This window comes from Schistocerca piceifrons, chromosome 7, assembly GCF_021461385.2.
Source record: "Schistocerca piceifrons isolate TAMUIC-IGC-003096 chromosome 7, iqSchPice1.1, whole genome shotgun sequence".
In the NCBI taxonomy this organism is placed as follows: Eukaryota; Metazoa; Arthropoda; class Insecta; order Orthoptera; family Acrididae; genus Schistocerca; species Schistocerca piceifrons.
The window spans coordinates 579,841,496-579,865,437 of NC_060144.1; the positions used below are offsets into that span (position 1 = coordinate 579,841,496).

Genomic DNA, 23,942 nt, shown 5'->3' on the forward strand with positions numbered 1-23,942 from the left:
GGACGTACCGCCGAATTGCTCAACACGTGGGGCGTGAGGTCTCCACAGTACATCGATGTTGTCGCCAGTGGTCGGCGGAAGGTGCACGTGCCCGTCGACCTGGGACCGGACCGCAGCGACGCACGGATGCACGCCAAGACCGTAGGATCCTACGCAGTGCCGTAGGGGACCGCACCGCCACTTCCCAGCAAATTAGGGACACTGTTGCTCCTGGGGTATCGGCGAGGACCATTCGCAACCGTCTCCATGAAGCTGGGCTGCGGTCCCGCACACCGTTAGGCCGTCTTCCGCTCACGCCCCAACATCGTGCAGCCCGCCTCCAGTGGTGTCGCGACAGGCGTGAATGGAGGGACGAATGGAGACGTATCGTCTTCAGCGATGAGAGTCGCTTCTGCCTTGGTGCCAATGATGGTCGTATGCGTGTTTGGCGCCGTGCAGCTGAGCGCCACAATCAGGACTGCATACGATCGAGGCACACAGGGCCAACACCCGGCATCATGGTGTGGGGAGCGATCTCCTACACTGGCCGTACACCACTGGTGATCGTCGAGGGGACACTGAACAGTGCACGGTACATCCAAACCGTCATCGAACCCATCGTTGTACCATTCCTAGACCGGCAAGGGAACTTGCTGTTCCAACAGGACAATGCACGTCCGCATGTATCCCGTGCCACCCAACGTGCTCTAGAAGGTGTAAGTCAACTACCCTGGCCAGCAAGATCTCCGGATCTGTCCCCCATTGAGCATGTTTGGGACTGGACGAAGCGTCGTCTCACGCGGTCTGCACGTCCAGCACGAACGCTGGTCCAACTGAGGCGCCAGGTGGAAATGGCATGGCAAGCCGTTCCACAGGACTACATCCAGCATCTCTACGATCGTCTCCATGGGAGAATAGCAGCCTGCATTGCTGCGAATGGTGGATATACACTGTACTAGTGCCGACATTGTGCATGCTCTGTTGCCTGTGTCTATGTGCCTGTGGTTCTGTCAGTGTGATCATGTGATGTATCTGACCCCAGGAATGTGTCAATAAAGTTTCCCCTTCCTGGGATAATGAATTCACGGTGTTCTTATTTCAATTTCCAGGAGTGTAGTTTGTACCCGACCCTCAGAGTTTTACTCGGTCGACTCTTTGGTAGTAAATACAGACAGTAGTATTGTACTAAGACACTAGTTGTCGCTTGAAAATGTGTCCCGCTGTTATATTGCCTTTCCTTTCTAGTTTGTACCCGACCATTAATACTCTAATTAATCGGCTCTTGGTCGTAAATACAGCCGGAACAGTCGTACTAAGGCACAGGTTGCTGTTAAACAAAAGAGGGAATTGTGGTTAGATTTAGCTGCTAACCGGTTCAATTCTTTGACTGTAATTGCATTTATCAGTCATTAGCTGTAATCTCAACAACCTGTTGTACTAAGCTCTTTTCTTTTACGCGTTTGAAAGATCTGGTCGTTTTTGATTTATTTTATATGGATCTTGTGATTCCGTCGGGTGAGTTCTCTTGTAACAAATGTTCACAAGTGATGTTTTAAGATTTTCCTTCAGAGCGGATTTAATAACACACAATCAGTAACACTTTGAAAATATTAACAGACGACTGTCACCAGGTCTTTAGTCAAAATAAAGTTGTGAGAAGGGACGGGTCGGGATCCAGTAGCACCTTGGTTGCCGATTGAAATTAAGAAGTTGGTTGTTTTGAAGTAAGCCTTATCAATGTCATATTGTTTGCTGATCTGTTTAACCTTTAAACAACGGTGCGCATCTCAACCCCGTAGCTTTAGACATACAGTTTTCAAATTAAAAGCTAAGCCATCAATTTTGAGTAACTGAATCACCCTTGTCATCATTGGTGCTTATATAGTTTTGATGTGTTGCGGAAGGGCATTTAATAAGACAGACTGTGTCTAGTGCGGTAGTAAACACCGCTGTTTCACCCGATAGCGGGCGGGTTGCAGGGCCGTCTGTCTTGTAACCATTGTCATATTGTTTGCTCTTTTGCAATACAGCACTTCAGATCTCTTTTGCAATGATTAAAAGCTCATTCAACTTAAGGTTTAACGTTAACAGAATTAGGCAGATTTGTTCATTTTGTTAAAGAAACTTTTATGGTTAAGTGCATCGATTATCTGTAAAACACAGTTTATATATTGTTAAATAAACAGGTTAACTGAAAAGAAAGTTATATTGATGGGTCCTCCCTTCCACGTATACCTTAAGTCCAGTAAGTACCACGTATCAGTACCGAGTATGCCATTACCGAATATCAGAAGCATTCTTATTTCTCGAACATCTCATTGGACAGATGACCTCCCCCACGCCGCACCCATTGCTGCAGCCTGATAGGAACGTTATGCTAGACCCAGCCTAATATTTCGATAGGAATCCTGGAGATTTCCTCTCGTATTCTTGTTCTAAGTTATTCGGTGGTAGCAGGTCGGGTACGGTACACTGCGCTATCGAGGTAGGTCAATAAGAAAAAAATCACACTCTGTCATGTCAGGCGATCTTGGGGGCCATGAAGTGTCACCATGCCTTGAAATGACACAGTTACTAAACAATGCTCGCACAACACCCGTCGATATCCGAGGCGAATACGTCGTTCCTCCATGTTGAAACCAACTGTTGACAGGAAAAATGTGGCAGTTAGGCCGCTACAAAACTTTCCATCATGGCGACATACACAGCAGTCGTTACAGTGGACGGGCGGCCATCATCATCTTGAAAAAAGTAGGGGCTTATAACGCCGTTCAGTGACAAGGGGCTGTGCAGTGGACGCTCGTGTGCCTGATGTGGATTTTGCTGAGACCAACAGCCTAAATTCAGTCTGTTGACAAAGCCACTGAGGAGGAAGTGAACCTCGTCCGACTTCCACAGGTTGCTAATGAAACTACTGTTGTCGTGCATGTACGTTAACACGCGTTCAGCATATTATCTACTCATCAGGAGATCGTTCGCTTAAAGTTACCGAACGATCTGCAACTTTTACGTGTGAGACTTTAAACCCACTTTCAGTATTCGTTGAACTTTCGAACGATTCTACTGTAGAGACGTCAAACGTACCACCCTACACTTTCTTATGAAAGCAGTTCGCACAGCCTTGATACTGTCTACCATACGAGCAATACAGAGTCTCCCAGCAAAATGCTTCTTCACAGCAGAACCCGTTGTTTCAAAATTACGGGCCTAGGTGATTGCTTCCGCTGAGAGAACACGATCATTACGTCCAATGGTGAAATGAAATGACGTCCCAATTCTCGACGCGCAGTCCCGACACTTCCTTATAATGAGCTTTTGCCTCAAAGGCACGCTTCTCACCATTATATTGCTCCATATTTACTGTTTATCAAATGGCAAGACAGTGAGAGCAGGATTCTATCTGTAATTCGGCGCTACCTACTTCGCAGCGTTGCCACAACACGTTCCAAAGTGCCCATCCTTTTGAACCACTCTGTACGATACAAAAAAGATACCGTATGTGTGAATCATGCCAACGGTTCTGCCGCAATGGTGACACGGGTTCCCGTCAGATTACCGAAGTTAAGTGCCGTCGGCCTGGGCTAATAACTGGATGGGTGACCATCCGGTCATCCGAGCTCTGTTGGCAAGTGGGGTGCGCTCAGTCTTTGTGAAGCAAACGAACTACTTGAATGGGGAATAGCGACACTGGTCACGAAAACTGACAACGGCTAGGAGAGCAGTGTGCTGACCACATGCCCCTCATTATCTGTATACAGTTACGCCTGTGGACTGAAAATGACACAGCAGCCGATCGGTACCTTTGGGCCTTCATGGCCCGTCAGAGCAGAGTTTAGTTTAATATTACATGTGTGAATGATGCCCCGATGTAAGCACTCCGTCTTCAGACCACAAGTGGCCTACCGGGACCATCCGACCGCCGTGTCATCCTCAGTGGAGGATGCGGATAGGAGGGGCGTGGGGTCAGCACACCGCTCTCTAGGTCGTTATGATATGTATTCTTGACCGAAGCCGCTACTATTCGGTCGAGTAGCTCCTCAATTGGCATCACGAGGCTGAGTGCACCCCGAAAAATGGCAACAGCGAATGGCGCCCTGGATGGTCACCCATCCAACTGCCGACCACGCCCGACAGCGCTGAACTTCGGTGATCTCACTGGAACCGGTGTATCCACTGAGGCAAGACCGTTGCACGCGCTGATGTAAGAGAGAGCCAAAATCACATTAGGTTAATTAAAAAAAAACAAATAAAGTAGAGAAATAATTTTATGTCGTCCGCTGTTTCAGCGTACACTGAAGAGTGAAAGAAACTGTTGAACCTGATTAATGTTGCGTAGGGCCCCCACGAGCACGCGGAAGTGCCGGAACACGACGTAGTATGGTCTCGAATAGTGTCTGAAGTAGTGCTGGAGGGAACTGACACCATGAACCCTCCAGGCCTGTCCATAAATCCGTAAGACTGCGAGGGGGTGGAGATCTCTTTTGAACAGCACGTTAAAAGGCATCCCAGATATGGTCAATAATGTTAATGTCTAGGGAGTTTGGTGGCCAGCGGAAGTGTTTAAACTCAGAAAAGACATCCTGGAGCCACTCTGTAGCAATTATTGACTTGTAGGGTTTGCGTTGTCCTGCTGGAATTGCTCAAGTCTGTACGAGAGCAGAGTGCACATGAATGGATGCAGTTGATGAGACAGGATGCTTACGTACGTGTCACCAGTTAGAGTCGTATCTAGAGGTATCAGGAGTCACATATCATTCCAACTACACCCGCCTCACACCATTACAGAGCCTCCACCAGCTTGAAGAGTCCCCTGCTGACATGCAGGGGCCATGTATTCATGAGGTTGTCTCCGTACCCGTACACGTCCATTCGCTCGATACAATTTGAAACGAGACTTTCCAGACCTGGCCACATGTTTCCAGTCATCAACAGTCCTATGTCGATGTTAACGGGCCCAGGCAAGACGTAAGGCTTTGTGTCGTGCGGCCATCAAGGGTATACGGATGGGTCTTCGGCTCTGAAGGCCCATATCGATGAAGTTTCCTTGAATAGTTCGCACGCTGACACTTGTTGATGTCCCAGCAATGAAATCTGCATCTATTTATGGAAGGGTTGCACTTCTGTCACGTTGAACGAGACTCTTCAGTCGTCGTTGGTCACGTTCTTCCAAGATCCTTTTCCGGCCTCAGCGTTGTCGGAGATTTGATGCTTTACCGGATTCCTGATATTTACGGTACACTCGTGAAATGATCGTACGGGAAAATACCCACTTCTTCACTTCCTCGGAGACGCTACATCCCATCGTTCGTGCGCCGAATGTAACATCACATTCAAGCTCACTTAACTCTTGACAACCTGCTATTGTAGCAGCAGTAACCCGTGTAATAACTGCACCAGACAGCTGTTGTCTCATACAGGAACGGTATTCTGCCTATTTACCCATCTCTGTAGCATTTCAGGACTTGTGGGGTACCGCACTATCCAGCTGGAATTGCCGAAGTCCGTCGGAATGCACACAGGACATGAATAGATGCAGGTTATCAGACAGGATACTTACGTATGTGTCACTTGTCAGGGGTCGCATTTCGCTCCAACTGCTCACGCCACACTCCATTACACAGCCTTGACCAGCTTGAGCAGTCCCCTGCTGACATGCAGTGTCCATGAATTCATGAGGATGTCTCCATACACTTGCACGTCCATCCGCTCGATAGAATTTGACACGAGACTCATCCTACCAGGCGAGATGTTTCCAGTCATGAAGTCTCGATGCTGAGGGCCCACACTAGTCATAAAGGGTACATGAGTGGGCCTCCGGCCTGACATGCAGGGTCCATGAATTCATGAGGATGTCTCCATACACTTACACGTCCATCCGCTCGATAGAATTTGAAACGAGACGCATCCTACCAGGCGATATGTTTCCAGTCATGAAGTCTCGATGTTGAGGTCCCATACTAGTCACAAAGGGTACATGAGTGGGCCTCCGGCTCCGACAGCCAATATCGATTATGTTTCTTTGAAAGATTAGCACGCTGATACTTATTGATGGCCCAGCATTGAAATCTGCGAAAGGGCTGCACTTCTGTCATGTTAAACGATTCTCTATTGTCGTTTTTGATCCCGTTCTTGCAGCATCTTTTTCCGGCCGCAGCGATGTCAGAGATTTTATGTTTTCGCGATTCCTGATATTCACGGTACACTCTCGAAGTGGTCGTACGGGAAAATCCCCACTTCATCGCTACCTCGGAGATGCTGTGTCCCATCGTTCGTGCGCCGACTATGACACCACCTTCAAACTCACTTAACTCTTGATAACCTGTCATTGTAGCAGCAGTAACTGATCTAACAACTGCGCCAGACAGTTGTTGTCTTATAGAAGCGCCGTATTGTGCCTATTTACAGGGTCTCCAGAAAAGGGCTCCCTGATTTCAAAATTAAATATCTCGAAAACAAAGATCGATAGAGGAATGCAGTAAACGGTATGTTTATTGTGAAAGCTGTAAGAAGTTTATACAGCAGTTTGAAATAATAGTTACAAAAGCTGCTAACAGATGGCGCTGTACGCTGTGCAGCTCATATCAGCATACATAAGTGAAATAATCGTATGAAAACAATCTTTGAAAACAATCACGTCACAATGTTTTCAAAATGTTCACCATTGGCACTACAGAGGTGGCGCAAACGAAGAATGAAATTCGCCATCACATTTCGTAGTATCTCAACCGAAATGGATTCACATGCCACAGAGATCGCTCTCTTCTAACCTGTGTTACTCTAGCACCAGAAAAACGCGTTGTTCAATGGAGTACATGGTTTTAATCTCTTCCTTCGGTACGCTAACCTCCTTTCACGTATCAATAGCGGAACTGATCGTCTGGGCTTCGGATCACTATTTATACTAGGCATTACGTATGGCGATTACAGCGCCATCTGTTAGCAGCTTTTGTAACTATTATTTCAAACTGCTGTATAAACTTCTTACAGCTTTCACAATAAACATACCGTTTACTGCACTTCTCTATCGATCTTTGTTTTCGAGATATTTAATTTTGAAATCAGGGAGTCCTTTTCTGGACACCCTGTACGTGTCTCTATAGTTGTATACGCACGCCTGTACCAGTTACTTTGGTGCTTCAGTGTAGTACAAGTTGAGACTGTAAGGTAGTAGTGCATGAGCCTCTTTACAGAATAGCATTAGCTTCTCGTCAGACTTGTGAGGAAAGAAGGGAGCTGACAGCAGGTGTTTCCTGCAGAGACGCTGCGGCTGTACCCGGTGGTGGGCGGTGCATTCGTGGAGGAGTGCACGCAGACACACCGCCTCAGCAGCCCTGGAGGCTCCAGCATCGTGGTGGAGGCGGGCACCCGCGTCGTGGCGCCGCTCTTCTCGCTCCTGAGGGACCCGCGACACTTCCCGGAGCCGCTGCAGTTCATCCCGGAGCGCTTCAGTCCCGAGAACAGCGCGGGACGACACCCGGGCGTCTACATCCCGTACGGGGAAGGCCAGCGGCGTTGTGTTGGTGAGTCTGTCTAACTGAGCATTCCACTGAGAGGCTGCAGCAAGTAGCGCGTATCAGTATACAGGGTGGTCCATTGATGCTGACCGGGCCAAATATCTCACGAAATAAGCGTCAAACGAAAAAACTACAAATAACGAAACTTGACTAGCTTGAAGGGGGAAACCAGATGGAATTATGGTTGGCCCGCTAGATAGCGCTGCCATAGGTCAAGCGGATATCAACTGCGTTTTTTTAAATACGAACCCCCATTTTTATTAGATATTCGTGTGGTACGTAAAGAAATATGAAAGTTTTAGTTGGACCACTTTTTTCGCTTTGTGATAAATGGCGCTGTAATAGTCACAAACATATAGCTCAAAATTTTAGAAGAACAGTTGGTAACAGGTAAGTTTCTTAAATTAGAATACAGAACGTAGGTACGTTTGAACATTTTATTTCCGTTGTTCCAATGTGATATATGCACCTTTGTGAAATTATCTTTTCTGATTACCTGTAAATACCACATTAATGCAAGAAATGCTCAAAATGACGTCCGTCGACCTCAATGCATTTCGCAATACGTGTAACGACATTCCTCTCAACAGCGAGTAATCGCCTTCCGTAAAGTTCGCACATGTATTGACAATGCGCTGACGTCTGTTGTCAGGCGTTTTCGGTGGATCACGGTAGCAAATATCCTTCAATTTTCCCCACAGAAAGAAATCCGGGGACCTCAGATCCGGTGAACGTATGGGCCATGGTGCGGTGCTTCGACGACCAATCCACCTGTCATGAAATATGCTATTCAATACCGCTTCAACCGCACGCGAGCTATGTACCGGACATCCATCTTGTTGGAAGTACATAGCCATTCTGTCACACAGTGAAACATCTTGTAGTAACATCAGTAGAACATTACGTAGGAAATCAGCATACACTGCACCATTTAGATTGCCATCGATAAAATGGGGGCCGATTATCCTTCCTCCGATAATGCCACACCATACATTAACCCGCCAAGGTAGCTGATGTTACACTTGTCGCAAGCATCGTGGATTTTCCGTTGCCCAATAGTGCATATTATGCAAGTTTACGTTACCGCTGTTGGTGAATGACGCTTCGTCGCTAAATAGCACGCGTGCAAAAAATCTGTCATCGTTCCGTAATTTCTCTTGTGCCCAGTAGCAGAATTGTACACGACGTTCAGAGTCGTCGCCATGCAATTCCTGGTGCATAGAAATACGGTACGGGTGCAATCGATGTCGATGTAGCATTCTCAACACCGACGCTTTTGAGACACCCGATTCTCGCGCAATTTGTCTGCTACTGATGTGCGGATTAGCCGCGACAGCAGCGAATACACCTACTTGGGCATCATCATTTGTTGCAGGTCGTGGTTGACGTTTCATATGTTGCTGAACACTTCCTGTTTCCTTAAATAACGTAACTATCCGGCGAACGGTCCCGACACTTGGATGATGTCGTCCAGGATACCGAGCAGCATACATAGCACACGCACGTTGGGCATTCTGATCACAATAGACATACATCAACACGATATCGTCCTTTCCGGCAAGTGGTAAACGGTCCATTTTAACATGGGTAATGTATCACGAAGCAAGTACTGTCCGCACTGGCGGAATGTTACGTGATACTACGTACTTAAACGTTTGTGACTATTACAGCGCCATCTGTCACAAAGCGAAAAAAGTGGTCCAACTAAAACATTCATATATCTTTACGTACTACACGAAAATGTAATAAAAAAAATGGGGGTTCCTGTTTATAAAAAGCAGTTGATATCCGTTTGACCAATGGCAGTGCCATCTAGCGGGCCAACCATAGCGCCCTCTGGTTTCACCCTTCAAGCTAGACGAGTTTCGTTCTTTGTAGGTTTTTCATTTTACGCTTATTTCGTGAGATATTTGGCCCGGTCACTATCAATGGACCGCCCTGTATATCATACTTCGTGCTTTTTGTTTGTAGATCTGGAGGGCTATCATAGAAAGGCACTCATAATCATACTCTTTAACCACCTGACAAGCTTTGCCGTATAAAGGCCTCCACTGGCCTTCCGTTTCCTCTACGATCGCCTGTTACGCTTACCCCACGCTACTCTTGCATGCTTTCTAAAGTCATCCACCTACTTACCGCTGAACAATGGTCTCGGTCTTTACTTATTTCTGGGAATCCACCAAAAAATTTCCTTCGTTCAACTGTCTGCTAGTCACCTACCTGTGTGTCCCATGCGTCTCCATTTCGTTTTTTCTACAGTTATCGCTACCTTCGCCTCACATGTCTACCCCTTCCTGCATTTTCCAAGGTTACGGCACGGTACTAGGATGGCCATGATGATAAATCACGCAACCGAAATTTTTATGTGCAAACTCTTAATGTATTTTAAGTACAGCAACCTTTATTAATATTCTTCATGAAACTTCCTGGCAGATTAAAACTGTATGCCGGACCGAGACTCGAACTCGGGACCTTTGCCTTTCGCGGGCAAGTGCTCTACCACTTGAGAGCACTTGCCCGTGAAACGCAAAGGTCCCGAGTTCGAGTCTCGATCCGGCACCCAGTTTTAATGTGCCAGGAAGTTTCATATCAGCGCACACTCCGCTGTAGAGTGAAATCTATAAATATTCCTCATCTTTATTTGTTGTGTACATAGTTCCGCGTAGTCAGCGCGTACACAACTTTCCCACTAGAGAGCGCCCCACTAAGCACAACGGCGCGGGCGCAGCACTCATCCGTCTCTGTACTACGAGATGGCGCTGCCATAGAGACGGACCAAATTCTGCTTCTGCCGATCCGCATATTAATATGTAATGCAGCCAATGAGATTGCTGCTTACATAGAACCTTTTCTTCTCGTGTATCACACCTGCACAGTGCTACATGAACACACGAGGTATTATAACGAGTGTACAGACCTCCGATTAGCCAGTCTGCATTTGTCTGCACCAGTCTGTACCAGTCTGAATTAGTCTGTGCCAGTCTGTACGAGATCTACATTTGTCTGTACCAGTCTATAGTCAAGTTTCAGTCTGTGCCTAATAAGATTACCATATTCCTGTACATAGCCATGAAGATAAATATATTGACACTTTTGTCAAGCATCAGAGATATATGTGAGAATAAGACTAACATACCAATACCAAAGGAACTTCAGATTGTCAATTGTAAATAGCATCCAGAACCAAGTTAAGTTATTTTTATGCTTGTTATTATTTCAATAAATCTGTGTGAAAATTAATCAAGTTCAGTTTAAAGTTTGTCACTGTCAATCTGCTACTCTAAGCGTGCAAGTGGCATTTCTATCATCTGACCTAACGGCAGAAGATAAACACGTCACGATAAGAGCACGAGACATATTGCTGACACTCGCCTACTTCATTAGAGTGACAAGTCAATTAATCTGATGGTGTGTGTACTGAAGGTCTTACAGTACGCACACCACATTATTCTTCACGCTTACATATTTATTTCTAAGCGTAGTGACCCTGCAGATGAGCACATGTCTTCCAACGACAGACAAGTTTGTTTGTACCGTCACCATGTAATGTTACACTTGGTTGATGGAGCCCTGAAATGTCAGAATATTCCAGCATATGACACTCACATTCGTTGGTCATTCCATGGACAACTTTGACTTACTCATACAACAATACAGACAAGAAGATCAACCATGAAGGCAGCAGACCTAATACAGTGAGTTATTTAAGATGACTGAGGTCCAAACTATCAGTACACCTAAGACTTCACCGCCAGCTCTCCAGTCAATATTAATGCCATTGCGAAGGCACGCTCAGGACGAATATCCCAAGACCAATACGCTCAAACAAGAGTCAGGATCAGAATCTCCTCTCCAGACTGGAGCTTGATCCCGAAGACTAAGTTTCTCCACCCCTAACTTTACTCAAACCTCCGTAAGCTTGCATACAGCACTCATGCAAACGCCCCCACAAGGGTTTCCTGCCAATCACAAGACTCCACGAGCTCCGTGTCTCCCCACTAACTTATCTGCTTTGCCCACCGGCCAATCCTAATGAAAGTTAATAATATTCTTTTCCCTGCTGGAGAAGCAGCCGATCCTTGTAAATTTTCACACAGGGAGGGGAAGACATTACGCTCCCAAATTGTTTTTACAATGGTCACTTTAGGCTGTGTGTTTTGATTTTCCGTTTATACCTAAAGTGAGCAACAGATTTATCGCAGAGATAATTATCTGGATGGGCCAAACATGACAACATGTCTGACCAGGGGCGTTGGCTAAACTAAGAGAAGTGCCTTAGTGTCGCAACATAGACCGTTTCAGAGCCGCCATAACTGTGATGTTCCATTCTAAAATTCTTCCGAAGGCCTGAGGCTTCGCCCAACCACCCCCCCTCCTCCCCCTCCCCCCCCCCACAAAAAAAGAACCCTCAGCATGTCAAGGAGTGACACGACATGAAGGTTCCATGACTAGCGTAGTAGATTGCGATAGCATCTACTACACTGTCGTAAGCTTTGCCGTGCGACCTACTTTTCTCTTGTGTCTCTGTCCCTGTCCTTGCCGTGGCTAGAGGCGCCTTACAGGCAGATCCAGGCAGGCAGGTTCTTCACCTCTTTGGTCGAAAGCATTGTCCGTACACCAGTGCGGGAAATTCTTCAGACCAATGTTCTGTCCTCAGTAAGTGATTCAAGATGTTTCCCACCCCCATAGCTGCATGTGGTTTCCAAGTCACAAATGTCCATTGAAAGATTTACTGTTAAATAACCTATCTGCCTGCTTGCTGTCAATTCCACAAAATACTATTTGAAGGAGAGCCACCATAAAGATCCCGAATGGATCAACAATGTACATGCACCCATCATTGCCTGCTGATGGTGATAACGTCCTGTCATCCCACAATAATTATATGTAGGATGTAATAACAACATAAAATAGTACGCTAGAAGCGAAAATAAGTGAGAGAGTGACTTGTTCTCTCTCAAATTGAATACACGGATTGACAACTTGGATAAAACATTCCAAATGTAGAATGATGCCCCATTTGGATCTCTGGAAGGGCACCATTCAGAAGGATGTCATTATTGGGGAAAATGTAACCGGTGTTCTACGTATCGGGGTGTGGAATGTTGGTTTCACTGATCAGGTAGAAAGGTTAGAAAGTTGGAAAGAGGAAATGGATAGATTGAGGTTAGATACAGTGAGGGTTGGTGATGTTTAGTGTCAGTATGAGCAGAACTTCAGGGCAGATGATCACATGGTTATAAATAGAAAACCAAATAGGGGTAATGCAGGAGTGGGTCTAAAAATGAATAAGAAAATAGGATTTTGGGTAAGCTACTATGAGTGGCACAGTTATCACGTTATCGTAATAAAGACGGATACTGATTCAACACGCACCGCAACAGTACAAGTTTATGTGTGGACTAGCTCCACAAATGATAAAAGATTGAAGGAATATGTGATGAGATAAAAGCGATTATTTAGATAGTTAAGAGAGAGGAAAATTTAATTGTGATGGTTTATAAGAGTTCAAGAAGTAGGAAAAATAAGAGAAGAAGGACTTTAGAAGAATATGAAATGGGGAGAAGGAATGAAAGAGAAAGCCACACAGTACAATTGTGCGCAGAGCATAATTATTTAATCATTGCTAACACATGGTTTAAGAATCATAAGAGAAGACTTTATATATGGTAGATACCTGGAATCAATGCAAGGTTTCAGTCTGATTATGTAATGATAAGACAGAGTTTTCAGAACTATATTTTAAACTGTGAGACATTTTATGGGGTGGATACAGCCACTGGCCGTAATTTATTGTTTATGAACTGTGAATTAAAACTGAAGAATTAGATAGAAAATTAAGGAGAAAATCAGAGGTTGTTGATAGTTTCGAAGGAGCATGGATCAACGATTGATTACAGTAGGGGAAAGAAATGCAGTAGAATACGACTGAGTAGTTTTGAGTGATGAGATATTGAAGACGACAGAAGATCAAATAAGTAAAAACACAAAGCCTACTGGAAACACTTCGGTCCCAGAGGAGACACTGAATTTATTCGATGAAAGAAGAAAATATAAAAATCCAGTTAATAAAGCAGCCAAGAGGGCATAGAGATTTCTGAAAAATGAGACTGATAGAAAGTGAAAATTGGCTAAGTTGGAATGGCCAGAGGACAAGTGGAAGGGTGTAGAAGCATATATATCTAGGTAAAAGGTACATACTTCCCTTAGGAAAATTAAAGAAACCTTTGGACGAAAGTGAAGCCAAGATCACATGGAAAACCACTGCCAAACAGAGAAAGGGAAAGCTGAAAGCTGGAAGGAATCTATAGAGAGGAAGTACAAAGAAAATGAACTTCAAGGCAATATTATAGAACGTCAGTAGGAAGTAGACGAAGGTGAGTACTGTATTATACTGCGAGATGAATTTGACAGAACACTGAAAGACTTTAATCGAAACAAGGCCCCTGTAGTAGACGACATTTCGTCAGAACTACGAGGGGGAGCTAGCCATGATACATCTACTCCATCTGGTGTGCAAGATATATGAGACAGGCAAAATACCCTCTGACTTCAATAAGAAGGTAGTAATTCCAATTATTACATAAATATCAGTTTAATAAGTCATGCTTGCAAAATGCTAACACCAATTCTTTGCAGAAGAATGGAAAAATTGGTGGAAGCCGACCTCGGGATGATCCGATTGGGCCCTGGAGAAATGTTGGAACTCTTGAGGCAGTGCTGTCTTCAAGACATATCTTAGTAGATAGCTTAAAGAAAAGCAAATTAAAGTTTATAGGTTCTGTAGAATTAGAGAAAGCTGCTGTCAATGGTGTCTAAATACAATCATTGAAATTATGAAGGTAGCACGGGTAAAATACATAGAGTGGAAGGTTATATACAACTTATGCAGAAACCAAACGGGAGTTATAAGAGTTGAGGGGTATACCGATGTTCGCCGAAGTAGAGAAGACATAAAATAAAGCCTGGCAACGACAAGAAAAGCGTTTCTGAAGAACAGAAATTTGTTAACATCGAATATACTCTGAATACACAAAGAAACTGGTACACCGGCCTAATATCGCGTAGAGACCCCGCGAGCATTTAGAAGTTCCGCATTACGACGTGGCATGAACTCGACTAGTGCTGGATGGAATTGACACCATAAATCCTGCAGGGCTCTCCACAAACCCATAAGACTCCGAGCGGGTGGAGATCTCTTCTAAATAGCACGTTAAAAAGCATTCCATATATGCTCAGCAATGTTCACGTCTCAGGAGTTTGAAGCACAGCGGATGAGTTTAAACTCAGAAGAGTGTTCCTGGAGCCACTCCGTAGCAATTCTGGACATGTGTGGTGTCGTATCGTCCTGCTGGAATTGCCCAAGTCCGTCGGAATGCGCAATGGACATGAATAGATGCAGTTGATCTGACAGGATGCTTACGCACGTGTCACCTGTCAGAGTCGTATCTGGAATTATCAGGGGTCCCATATCACTCCAACTGCAGACGTCCCACACTATTACAGAGCATCCACCAACTTGACAAGTCCCCTGCTGATATGCGGGGTCCATGAATTCATGAGATTGTCTCCATACCCGTACACGTCCATGCGCTCGATACAATTTGAAAGGAGACTCGTCCGGTCGGGCAACATGTTTCCAGGCATCAACAGTCCAATGTCGGTGTTGACGGGCTCAGGCGAGACGTATAGCTTTGTTTCGTGCAGTCATCAAGAATAGACGACTGGGCCTTCGGCTCCAAAGGTCCATATCGATGATGTTTCGTTGAATGGTTGGCACGCTGACACTTACTGATGATCCAGCATTGAAAACTGCATCAATTTTCGGAAGGGTTGTACTTCTGCCTCCTTGAACGATTCTCTTCAGTCGTCGTTGGTCCCGTTCTTGCAGGATCTTTTTGCGGCTGCAACGATGTAGGAGATTTAATGTTTTACAGGATTCCTGATATTCGCGGTATTCTCGTGAAATGTTCGTACGGGAAAATTCCCACTTCACTGGTACCACTGTGTCCTATTGCTCGTGCGCCGACTATAAGACCACGTTCAGAGTCACTTAAATCTTGATAACCTGCCATCTAACAACTGCGCGAGACACTTGTTGTTTTATATAGGCCTTGCCAACATCAGTGCCGTCTTCCGCCTGTTTAAAAGTATCTCTGTACATGAATATGCATCCCTATATCAGTTCTTTTTGGCGCTTCAGTGTAGATTTAAGTGTTAGAGATACTTTTATGAAGGTGCTTATCTGGATCGCAGCCACGCACAGAAGTGAAACGTGGACGATAAGCAGTACAGCCAAGAGGAGAATAGAAGCTTTTGAAATGTGGTACTATAGAAGAGTGCTGAATTTTAGATGCATAAATTGTGGTATTACGTGAATGAAAGAAGCGACAGGTTGATAGGACGTAGTCTGAGACATTGAGAGATCACCAATTCAGTACTCGAAGGAAATGTGTGGGTTAAAAGTCGTAGAGGGAGACCAGGAGATGAATACAGTAAGCAGATTCGGAAGGATGGAGGTTGCACTTGTTATTCGAAGATGAAGAGGCTTGTTCAGAATAGACTAACATGGACAAGTCTTTGGACTGCAGACCACAAACATAGCTGTACTGAACCGATAGGATTATAGATTCCATTAACACCTTCTGTTCCTGTCTCATACTCCAATGGGACCAACGAAGATGATTAGGCCGTCTATGAAACATGTTTGTCTAATAAAAATGAGATAACTCATTAGCAAGAAGACATTTAATGTTGTCATTTACCGTAGTTCTTTTTTTATTAATCTCCATCATATTGCTGAAGATTACCGTGGCAAATTTCTAATACTCGACTTTCTCCAATGACCTCACTGTTGACAGGATGATAAACTCTAATTCGCCTTCCTTCCTTCTAAAATTCAAAAGTTCTCAACTGCAATTTATTTCAACTTTTACCCCCTCTTGGTCTTCTCTGCAATTTTTACGTCCCTAAGTACGAAATTAGCGAATCCTTGATGGCTCAGAATGTGTCTTCTCAATCTATCGCTTCCTTAAGTCACGTTATTCCACAAATTCCTTTCCTTTCCGTTACTAATCAGGGCCTTGTCCTTAGTAAGACATTCTACCGATCTAATCTTCAGGCTTCTTCCGTAGCACCACATTTCACAAGCTCCTATTCTGCTCTTGGCTGAACTGTGTTCGAATGTGTTCGTTCTCTATCTGTTACAATAATCTCACATTTGTGAAATATCATTTCTAAGTCTCTGGTCGTAGAGAGGCTGAAACATAGAACTTTCATGGTGGGGTAAATGTTGGTGAATCTTATCAACAATTATGCATGGAAGTGTGATTGCATAATTGTTCATGTATACGTAAATGATCATCCACTATTTTGTCTGAAGATGAAACTGTTGTCTCTTTTCTAGGTGATACAATATTAGGAACAAAAGGTAGTACTACCCTTACACTATGAAGATACCAAATAGGATAGGTTTACCATAATATTTTACAATTATTTAGCATGAGCTATAAATATGATCTACATTAGTTGGAAAATCAACACTACTGATTACCTGAGATGGGTCGTGTGCTGACAGATACTTCACATTCAATATTCCATTGATGTCCTTTATTCTTACAAAGCATCCTCTTGCTTCAAAAACCAAATAAAAATTTTTGACAATATTAATACATACAAAGGCAAAAGACTACTTACACAGGGCCCATCTGGTCGTTGACATTAGTAGAGAATTAAGTAAGATACACGGTTCATTCCACTAATGTAACCACCTGTCAAAAGCCTGAGTAGCCACTTTTCGCAGCCTAGACGTGCAGCAAGAGTGTCAATGCATCCTGGAAGGTTCACACAGGGATGTGGAGCCAGGCTGACTCGAGTGCTGTGGCTAGCGGCACAGGGTTTGTCGATTGAGAATCCATGGCGCGAAAATCCCGATCGACGTGGTCCCACAGATTCTCGTTTGGCTTTAAATCTGAGGAGCGTGGTGGTCAGGGAAGTACATCCTGGTGCTCTTCGAATCACGCAGGTACACTGCGAGCTGTGTGGCAAGTTGTGTTGTCCTGCTGGTAGATGCCATCGTGCTGAGGAAGAATCAACTGCATGTAGAAGTGGACATTGCCCCCAAGCATAGGTACGAGCTTTTGTTGATGTTTTGTGCATGCAACGAAAATATTCCGCTGATGTTAAGGTTTCTTCCCCTGGAGTGAACCCTTCCAACGATTGATTAGTGGCTAAACACAGCAACGACCAGCTATTCTATGGAGTGTGGTTCATCTGAAAAGGCTACCTGTCGCTACTCAGTGGACATCCACTTCGAGCATTGCCATCCAAATTCCAGTCTTCGTCGCCGATGAAAAGTAGGTCTAAGGGAGAGGTAGGAGGGCGGGAAGGGGGGGGGGGTGCCAGTGGGAGAAAGAAGGAAGAGTTGGGGGGGGAGGAGAGAGGAGGGGTTGGAAGCCCAGGGAGATGGGTCGAAGCAGGAGACGGAGAGAGGAGGGGGGGGGGAGAAGTTGAGGAGGGAGAGAGGCAGCCTTGAGGGAAAAAGGTGGGGAACTGGAGGGGAGAGTCAGAGCTGGTAGGAGGGGTAGATGGACAGGACAAGGACATCATCAGGGAAGGGGAGTTAGCGGAAACCACCTAGGGGAAAGGGTATGGAGGGTGTGAAGATGGGGAGCAGGTGGGATGCAAGAATACAGGCACGACAGTGGGTGGGGATGGGTGAGGATGGGAGAGACAAGCAGGTGTGGGGGATCGAGCTTGCAGGAGGTGTAAAGGATCCGTATCCATTCGAGGAAAAGGAGAAGGTGCGGGAAGGGAATCAAGTCGTATAGGATCTGCATGGGAGATGAGAGACGGATGTGATAGGCAAGGCAGAGCTCGTGGAGTTCAAGGATTTGGTGGGACATATAGTTTTATGTTACATCATTTTCCATACATGGTGTACTATAACCAAGGCGGCACATAAACAGTTTAGAAAGATAGCTGTTTCAGAAATGCTTCCACCCTTGGACCAAAATTCAATGGTCATGCCTTTTAGGATATCAGATAAATCACTTTGTTTCCTCATTACAACAATGACTACACTGTTTACCACATCGCCTGATATGCTTTACATAAACCCCACTGCTGGTGCTACCATCTACCATTTATGACTGGTTATTGCGCTTTGACAATGAATATGAGAGGTGGTCACATTAATGTGACTGGACCATGTATATGTATATATGCATACTCATCAATGTGACACAGTATATTGGATGTTAATGGATAATGTTGTGTAAGTTAAGACTGAGTTAAAGAACTTGACCAATTCCGTCTACTCCACTGGAGAGTATGCTCGAAATTCCTATTAAATTTAATGTTTTACATATTATGCTAGCCTTGGACGGCAATCTGCCTTCGTGTCTACTCTCTAGTGCAATGTTTAAGTGAGTGTTCAATGTTGTGCGTCCCCTTTTTTAAGTGTTTCGAACAGACACTGTACTGTCGCTAAGAGTTCTTTTTACTCCTGCGAACAGAAACCAGACTGTCGCCATGTTTTTTAATTGTTTACTTTGAATACATTGTGAACAGTGATCGAAGTGTTACAAATATTTACTATCAAAAACAGTCTTGATCACAATTTATTTATTACGGTGACCGGTTTCGACCACTACTGTGGTCATCTTCAGACCAATGAGTAAGGACCTCCTTCTGCTGGAGAATGAGTAGTGATCAAGACTGTTTTTGATAGTAAATATTTTTTAATTGTACCTCTCTAGTTACCATGTGTTTTAATCAGCATCACCAACCCTTTGTTTTTATATTATTAACTTTCCCTCTCTGGAGGTGAGGATCGAAATTCAATAACGAAAAAAAAGTTCGGCAGTGACACATTATATGCTTAGTCATCTCGCTGTGTGGAACCAACATAACGGTACATTATTTCCACACTGCAGATACCTGCCTTTTGGAACCAAAGAATGTGAATAATGTATCATTAGTGTGATAGAGTGCTTCATAATGCCTTCTTGACTATTTTAGCTGAAGATTTCTCGAAGACTACCATGAAGTTTGGGCTAGCGTCGCTGCTTGAACAATTCGAACTGAGCCCGTGTTCCCGCACACCGCATCGGCCCCCCAAGCTGCACCCACAGATTAACCTGTTGACGCCCAAAGAAACACTTTGGGTGCGTGTTTCACAGCGCGCCTGGCTTTCCTGCGACTGACCTGCCAGGCTCCAAGAAGAAGTTGGGGTTGCTGTCACTGCTCACGAGTTCGAACTGAGTGGGACTCACCATACACCAGACTCTGCCGCCTAAGCTGCACCCACTCTCTCAGTAGCCGACGCTCACAGAGACACGTTATGGTGTGTGTCTCACAGTGTTCATGGCTATTCTGTGACTAACCTTCGAAGCATCTACTTTGATTCGGTTGAGACGACCACAGAGGTTTTGCACGTAATGCTGTGAGGTTATACGCATGTCTGCTCCATAAAACATTATTAGCAGCATATCGTATAATCCAGTTCTCCCCTAAGTGTATGAGGGCGCTTAGTGTAAATGCCTAACTTAATAAATTTGCCTCATCTATGTTAAATACAAATTATTTATTTTCTTACATATTCCCTTCTCGAGGAAATAAATTTCTCACCAAGTACCTTCCATTTTTCACCCTTTCATGGGTAAAATTTTTTTGCGTGTAGGCTTATTTGAAAAATTGGCTTCCTTTTTGATAAATAATACTCTTTTGTGAGTGTGTGGGTTTTATTTTGTCAAGTTGCGCAATGGATTGATCCAACAAGTACCCTTTTGCTCCTGCAAGAAACAGTTTCCACCTCACACTACTACGGAAGTCAGACAGACGCTCCTAATGTACCAACAAGAACTGCTTGAAAAACATTCGGCAACAAATATCTTCTGGAGTCGTCTGCTGTAAGGAAAAGACACAACAATATTCTATATATTCTTACGTAACTAGTGGGATACTTGGGTATGGGAGTACTGATAGTCAGTGTAAGAAAAACATTAAATGAACGAAAAATATTATTTATTACAAAAAAATTCTGAGAAATCAAGTGAAACTTTTTCTTATAAAATAATAATAAATTTCAAAGTTCTTTTCGGAACAGTAGATTGCCTCTTATGGATAGGAATGCTATTATTTTACAAAGTATGGAAAGGTTCTTTTCTCCCTTTTCTTTAAGAATGTTATTTACTCGGTAGAATGGCTGAGAGCCGCACCTACACAATTTGAATAACTTTTCTAGGTACAGTCAAGGCTGTCACATGAGAAATGTAATGGAGTGTTCTGTTATGGAGGACAGATGAGGTTTGCATACGCTGTAGTGCACAATACCATGAGCTGCTATGACTGCTGCCTGCGTCACTCGCTGCTGACAAATAATACATCTATCTCTTTCTGTCTGAACTGATCTTCGCCAGTCAAACTTCTCCCTATGAAGTCAAGGAACCCTATCCGCCCCTAGTCTAACTATTGGCATGGTACACCGGTCAGATAACCAGTCCACCATGATGCCACTTAATACTCGCTTGAAGGCGTTTAACTAGTACTCTGTCCGTGTTCACACTGCACAATAAGTGTGATCGCCAACACAGTGAACAATGCTTAATCACAAGCGACTCAACATAGTCACTCCGATTCGCTAACGACAGAGGTGCTCTCCCAGTGAAGTACTGAGGAGAGGCTTTGTTCCTCGCTCTTTGCATACATGTATGAGCACACTCGCTCTCGTTACGTGTTCCCGCTCCAAGAGCGCTTCTGGAAAAGTTGCGATGGTATATGATTTGCTGCCTTCCCTCACTCCTCTGACTCTTTGCATCAGAAATATTCCGCCAATCAGCGTTTAAACGGGAGAATGACGTTTCATTTAAATTGAGCAATGCTGAAATCTGTAGCATCCCCGCCGATATCCATTCGCTCCAGCGAAAGCTGTCTTCTCTCTGTGATGACGCTGCGGCCAAAGTAGGTACGTTGTGGACCCAACCCTCTGAATGGACAGTCTTCCCAGTGGGCTGGTTCCCTCTTTACAACGAAAATTCCTGTGGCCATCATATTGTGTACGCCAGCCCGGACTTCTTGCAACCTCCGTGTGCACTTGTGATTTTTTTATTAGATTTGCATATCGCTTACATGAATTCATGCAAAATTGACTCTACCTTATCGAGTTTGGGCCCGAATGAAGCGTCTTGATGTGCAGAATACGATTGTGAGGACGGAGTATGTAAAAAATGAAGGTCAGGAGACCACACCACCTTACACCTTAACTACCAAACAATTTTAAATTGAATGATTTTGAAAGTCGGGGAAGTGGGACAAATATGTCCCAATAACTTAACTAGATCCATAGGTTCAAGTGAACCTAAGAATTTCAGAGCTACATTTTTAGTTTTAGTATGATTTTATTAGAATATTAATTAAATATACATAAAAGTGTAAAAAGTCAGAACCAAAACCTGTTTAATCTCCTGACAGTCAGAAACATGAAATATCACACACAAGTATTCAACAAACATTAGGAGAGGGATTTGAAATACCAGACACAAATGTTTTTTTCATTCTAAGAAGTATTTTGGGAAATATACGTCCCATAACATACTAATTGTGTACAAACGATCGTAATTATGCATAGTAATTTTTCAAAACGATGTCTATGACGCATAAGAAAACACTGTTAGTTACTTCGGATTTTCTTGGACTGTAGAAGATAGTGATTTCATCTGATTTTTGTGTTGTACATACACACAGTAAACACACAATGCTTTATTTGATCGCTCAGTGTCTGTAGGTTTCTTCTCCAAGTTACGAAAGCATCTCGCTACAAGCAGGCATTAGATATGAGATATATTTGTCCCAGCACTCAAAACCGCATATTAGCTTAGTGGGACATACATGTCCCACAACATCGAAAGTGTTTACCCCTACAAAAATAGGACTTGAGAAGCTCTGTGAACTATGATTCTCTCTTCAGAGAAGCATTACGTACGAGTTACTTCCCTACGCTTGGGAAATAACTGCAGGGCACCTTGGTTGAACACGTTTTGGGGTAGTAGCTGTAATTCATAATGCAAATGGTGAAATCTTTTGATGAGAAAACTGGATGAATATGCAGGCCTGCAACAAGTATACCATGTTTTCATCAATTTCTAGTCGAAGCTGTCCAATATCTAAGCGTACTGTCGACTGAATGGTTTTCATCTTCTCTGAGAAGTCTACCAATGTGGGGCCATTTGTATCTCAAAAAATAGTCTTCGTAGCTGTTGCAACAGTCGGGAATGTCTTCGTCTTCGTTGGAGTAACTGTACCAGAAGCAACCAATTTTTTATTGTTGATTGATTTTTGGCGTATGATGATGAATCCATCTCGCTGAAATTTCCCCAACAAAGGTTCCCCACAGAAAGCCACATTCATTTGGTGCCCACAATTATTCAGAGTGTTTCAAAAAGGACTGTACAACTTTAAAAATTCATGTAAGCTTATTGAAATAATGTAGAGCTGCGTTTAGTGTTATTTTGTAGGGAAACACATCAATTTATTTACCTTAAACTAAACATGTTGTATGTGGTTTCCGTTGGTTATCCTGCACACATACCATCGGAAGCCAGTTTTTTCCCAAACGCCCTGTAGCCTTGCACGTGTAACTTGTTTAGTGGCGGCGTAAATTCTTCCTCTTAGCACACTGGACTCACATTAGGGAGGACGACGGTTCAAACACGTTTCCACCCATGCTGATTTAAGCTTTCCATGAGTTCCCTAAATCGTTTCACGCAAATACCGGGATGGTTACTTTGAAAGTGCACGACCGATTTCCTTCCCTGTGCTTCCCTAATCCGAGCTTGTGTTCCGCCTCTGATGACCTCTTGCTCTAAGTTCAGGTAGGGAAGCCGGCACATGAGGTACAAACACGACACCTTGATGAATCCCCATAAAAAAGTCGATTGTTGTGAGGTCTGGGGAACGTGCTGGCGAGGCAATTGGCTCGTCATGGCCAGTCCATTGGCCTGGAAAGCGGTCACTGAGATAATGCCGGGCGTCAGCCAGGTAGTAGAGTGGTGCATTATCTTGCATGAAGTAAACATTTCGTTCCTGGTCATCCTTATCGATCTGTGGTATCAAAAATTGTTGTAACATATCCAGATATACTACCCCATTGGTGGTTCTCTCGCTGAAAAAAAGGGGCCGTACATTCTGTTCTTGCCCAGTACACAAAAAAAAAACGTTCAGTTTAGGACCATCACGAACATGTTTCAATGTTTACTGTGCGTTTTCACAGCCCTAAGTCGACTCGTCAGAAAAGATGATTTTGTCCAAGAAATGTTCATCCCTGTATAATCGATGTAACATATTCGCCCAGAAGTTCTGGCGAGCAATTTTATCAGTGTCTTTTATTGCTTGTACTATCGTCAATCTTCACGTTTTCAAATACAAACGATTTCTCAACACAAGCCAAAC

At 44.1% G+C, this 23,942-nt stretch overlaps 1 protein-coding gene across 1 annotated transcript in view; it reads left to right on the forward strand.

Annotated features, from left to right (window-relative positions):
- The window catches only part of LOC124805203 (probable cytochrome P450 6a13), a 90,494-nt gene extending 70,425 nt beyond the window's left edge, over nucleotides 1-20,069 (forward strand). Inside the window, exons 5-6 of the mRNA XM_047265699.1 lie at nucleotides 7,236-7,499; nucleotides 19,515-20,069. Of these exons, the coding sequence (XP_047121655.1) occupies nucleotides 7,236-7,499; nucleotides 19,515-19,699 (449 nt within the window). The 3' untranslated portion in view covers nucleotides 19,700-20,069. The remainder of the gene's footprint in view (nucleotides 1-7,235; nucleotides 7,500-19,514) is intronic.
- Nucleotides 20,070-23,942: the final 3,873 nt, after the last annotated feature.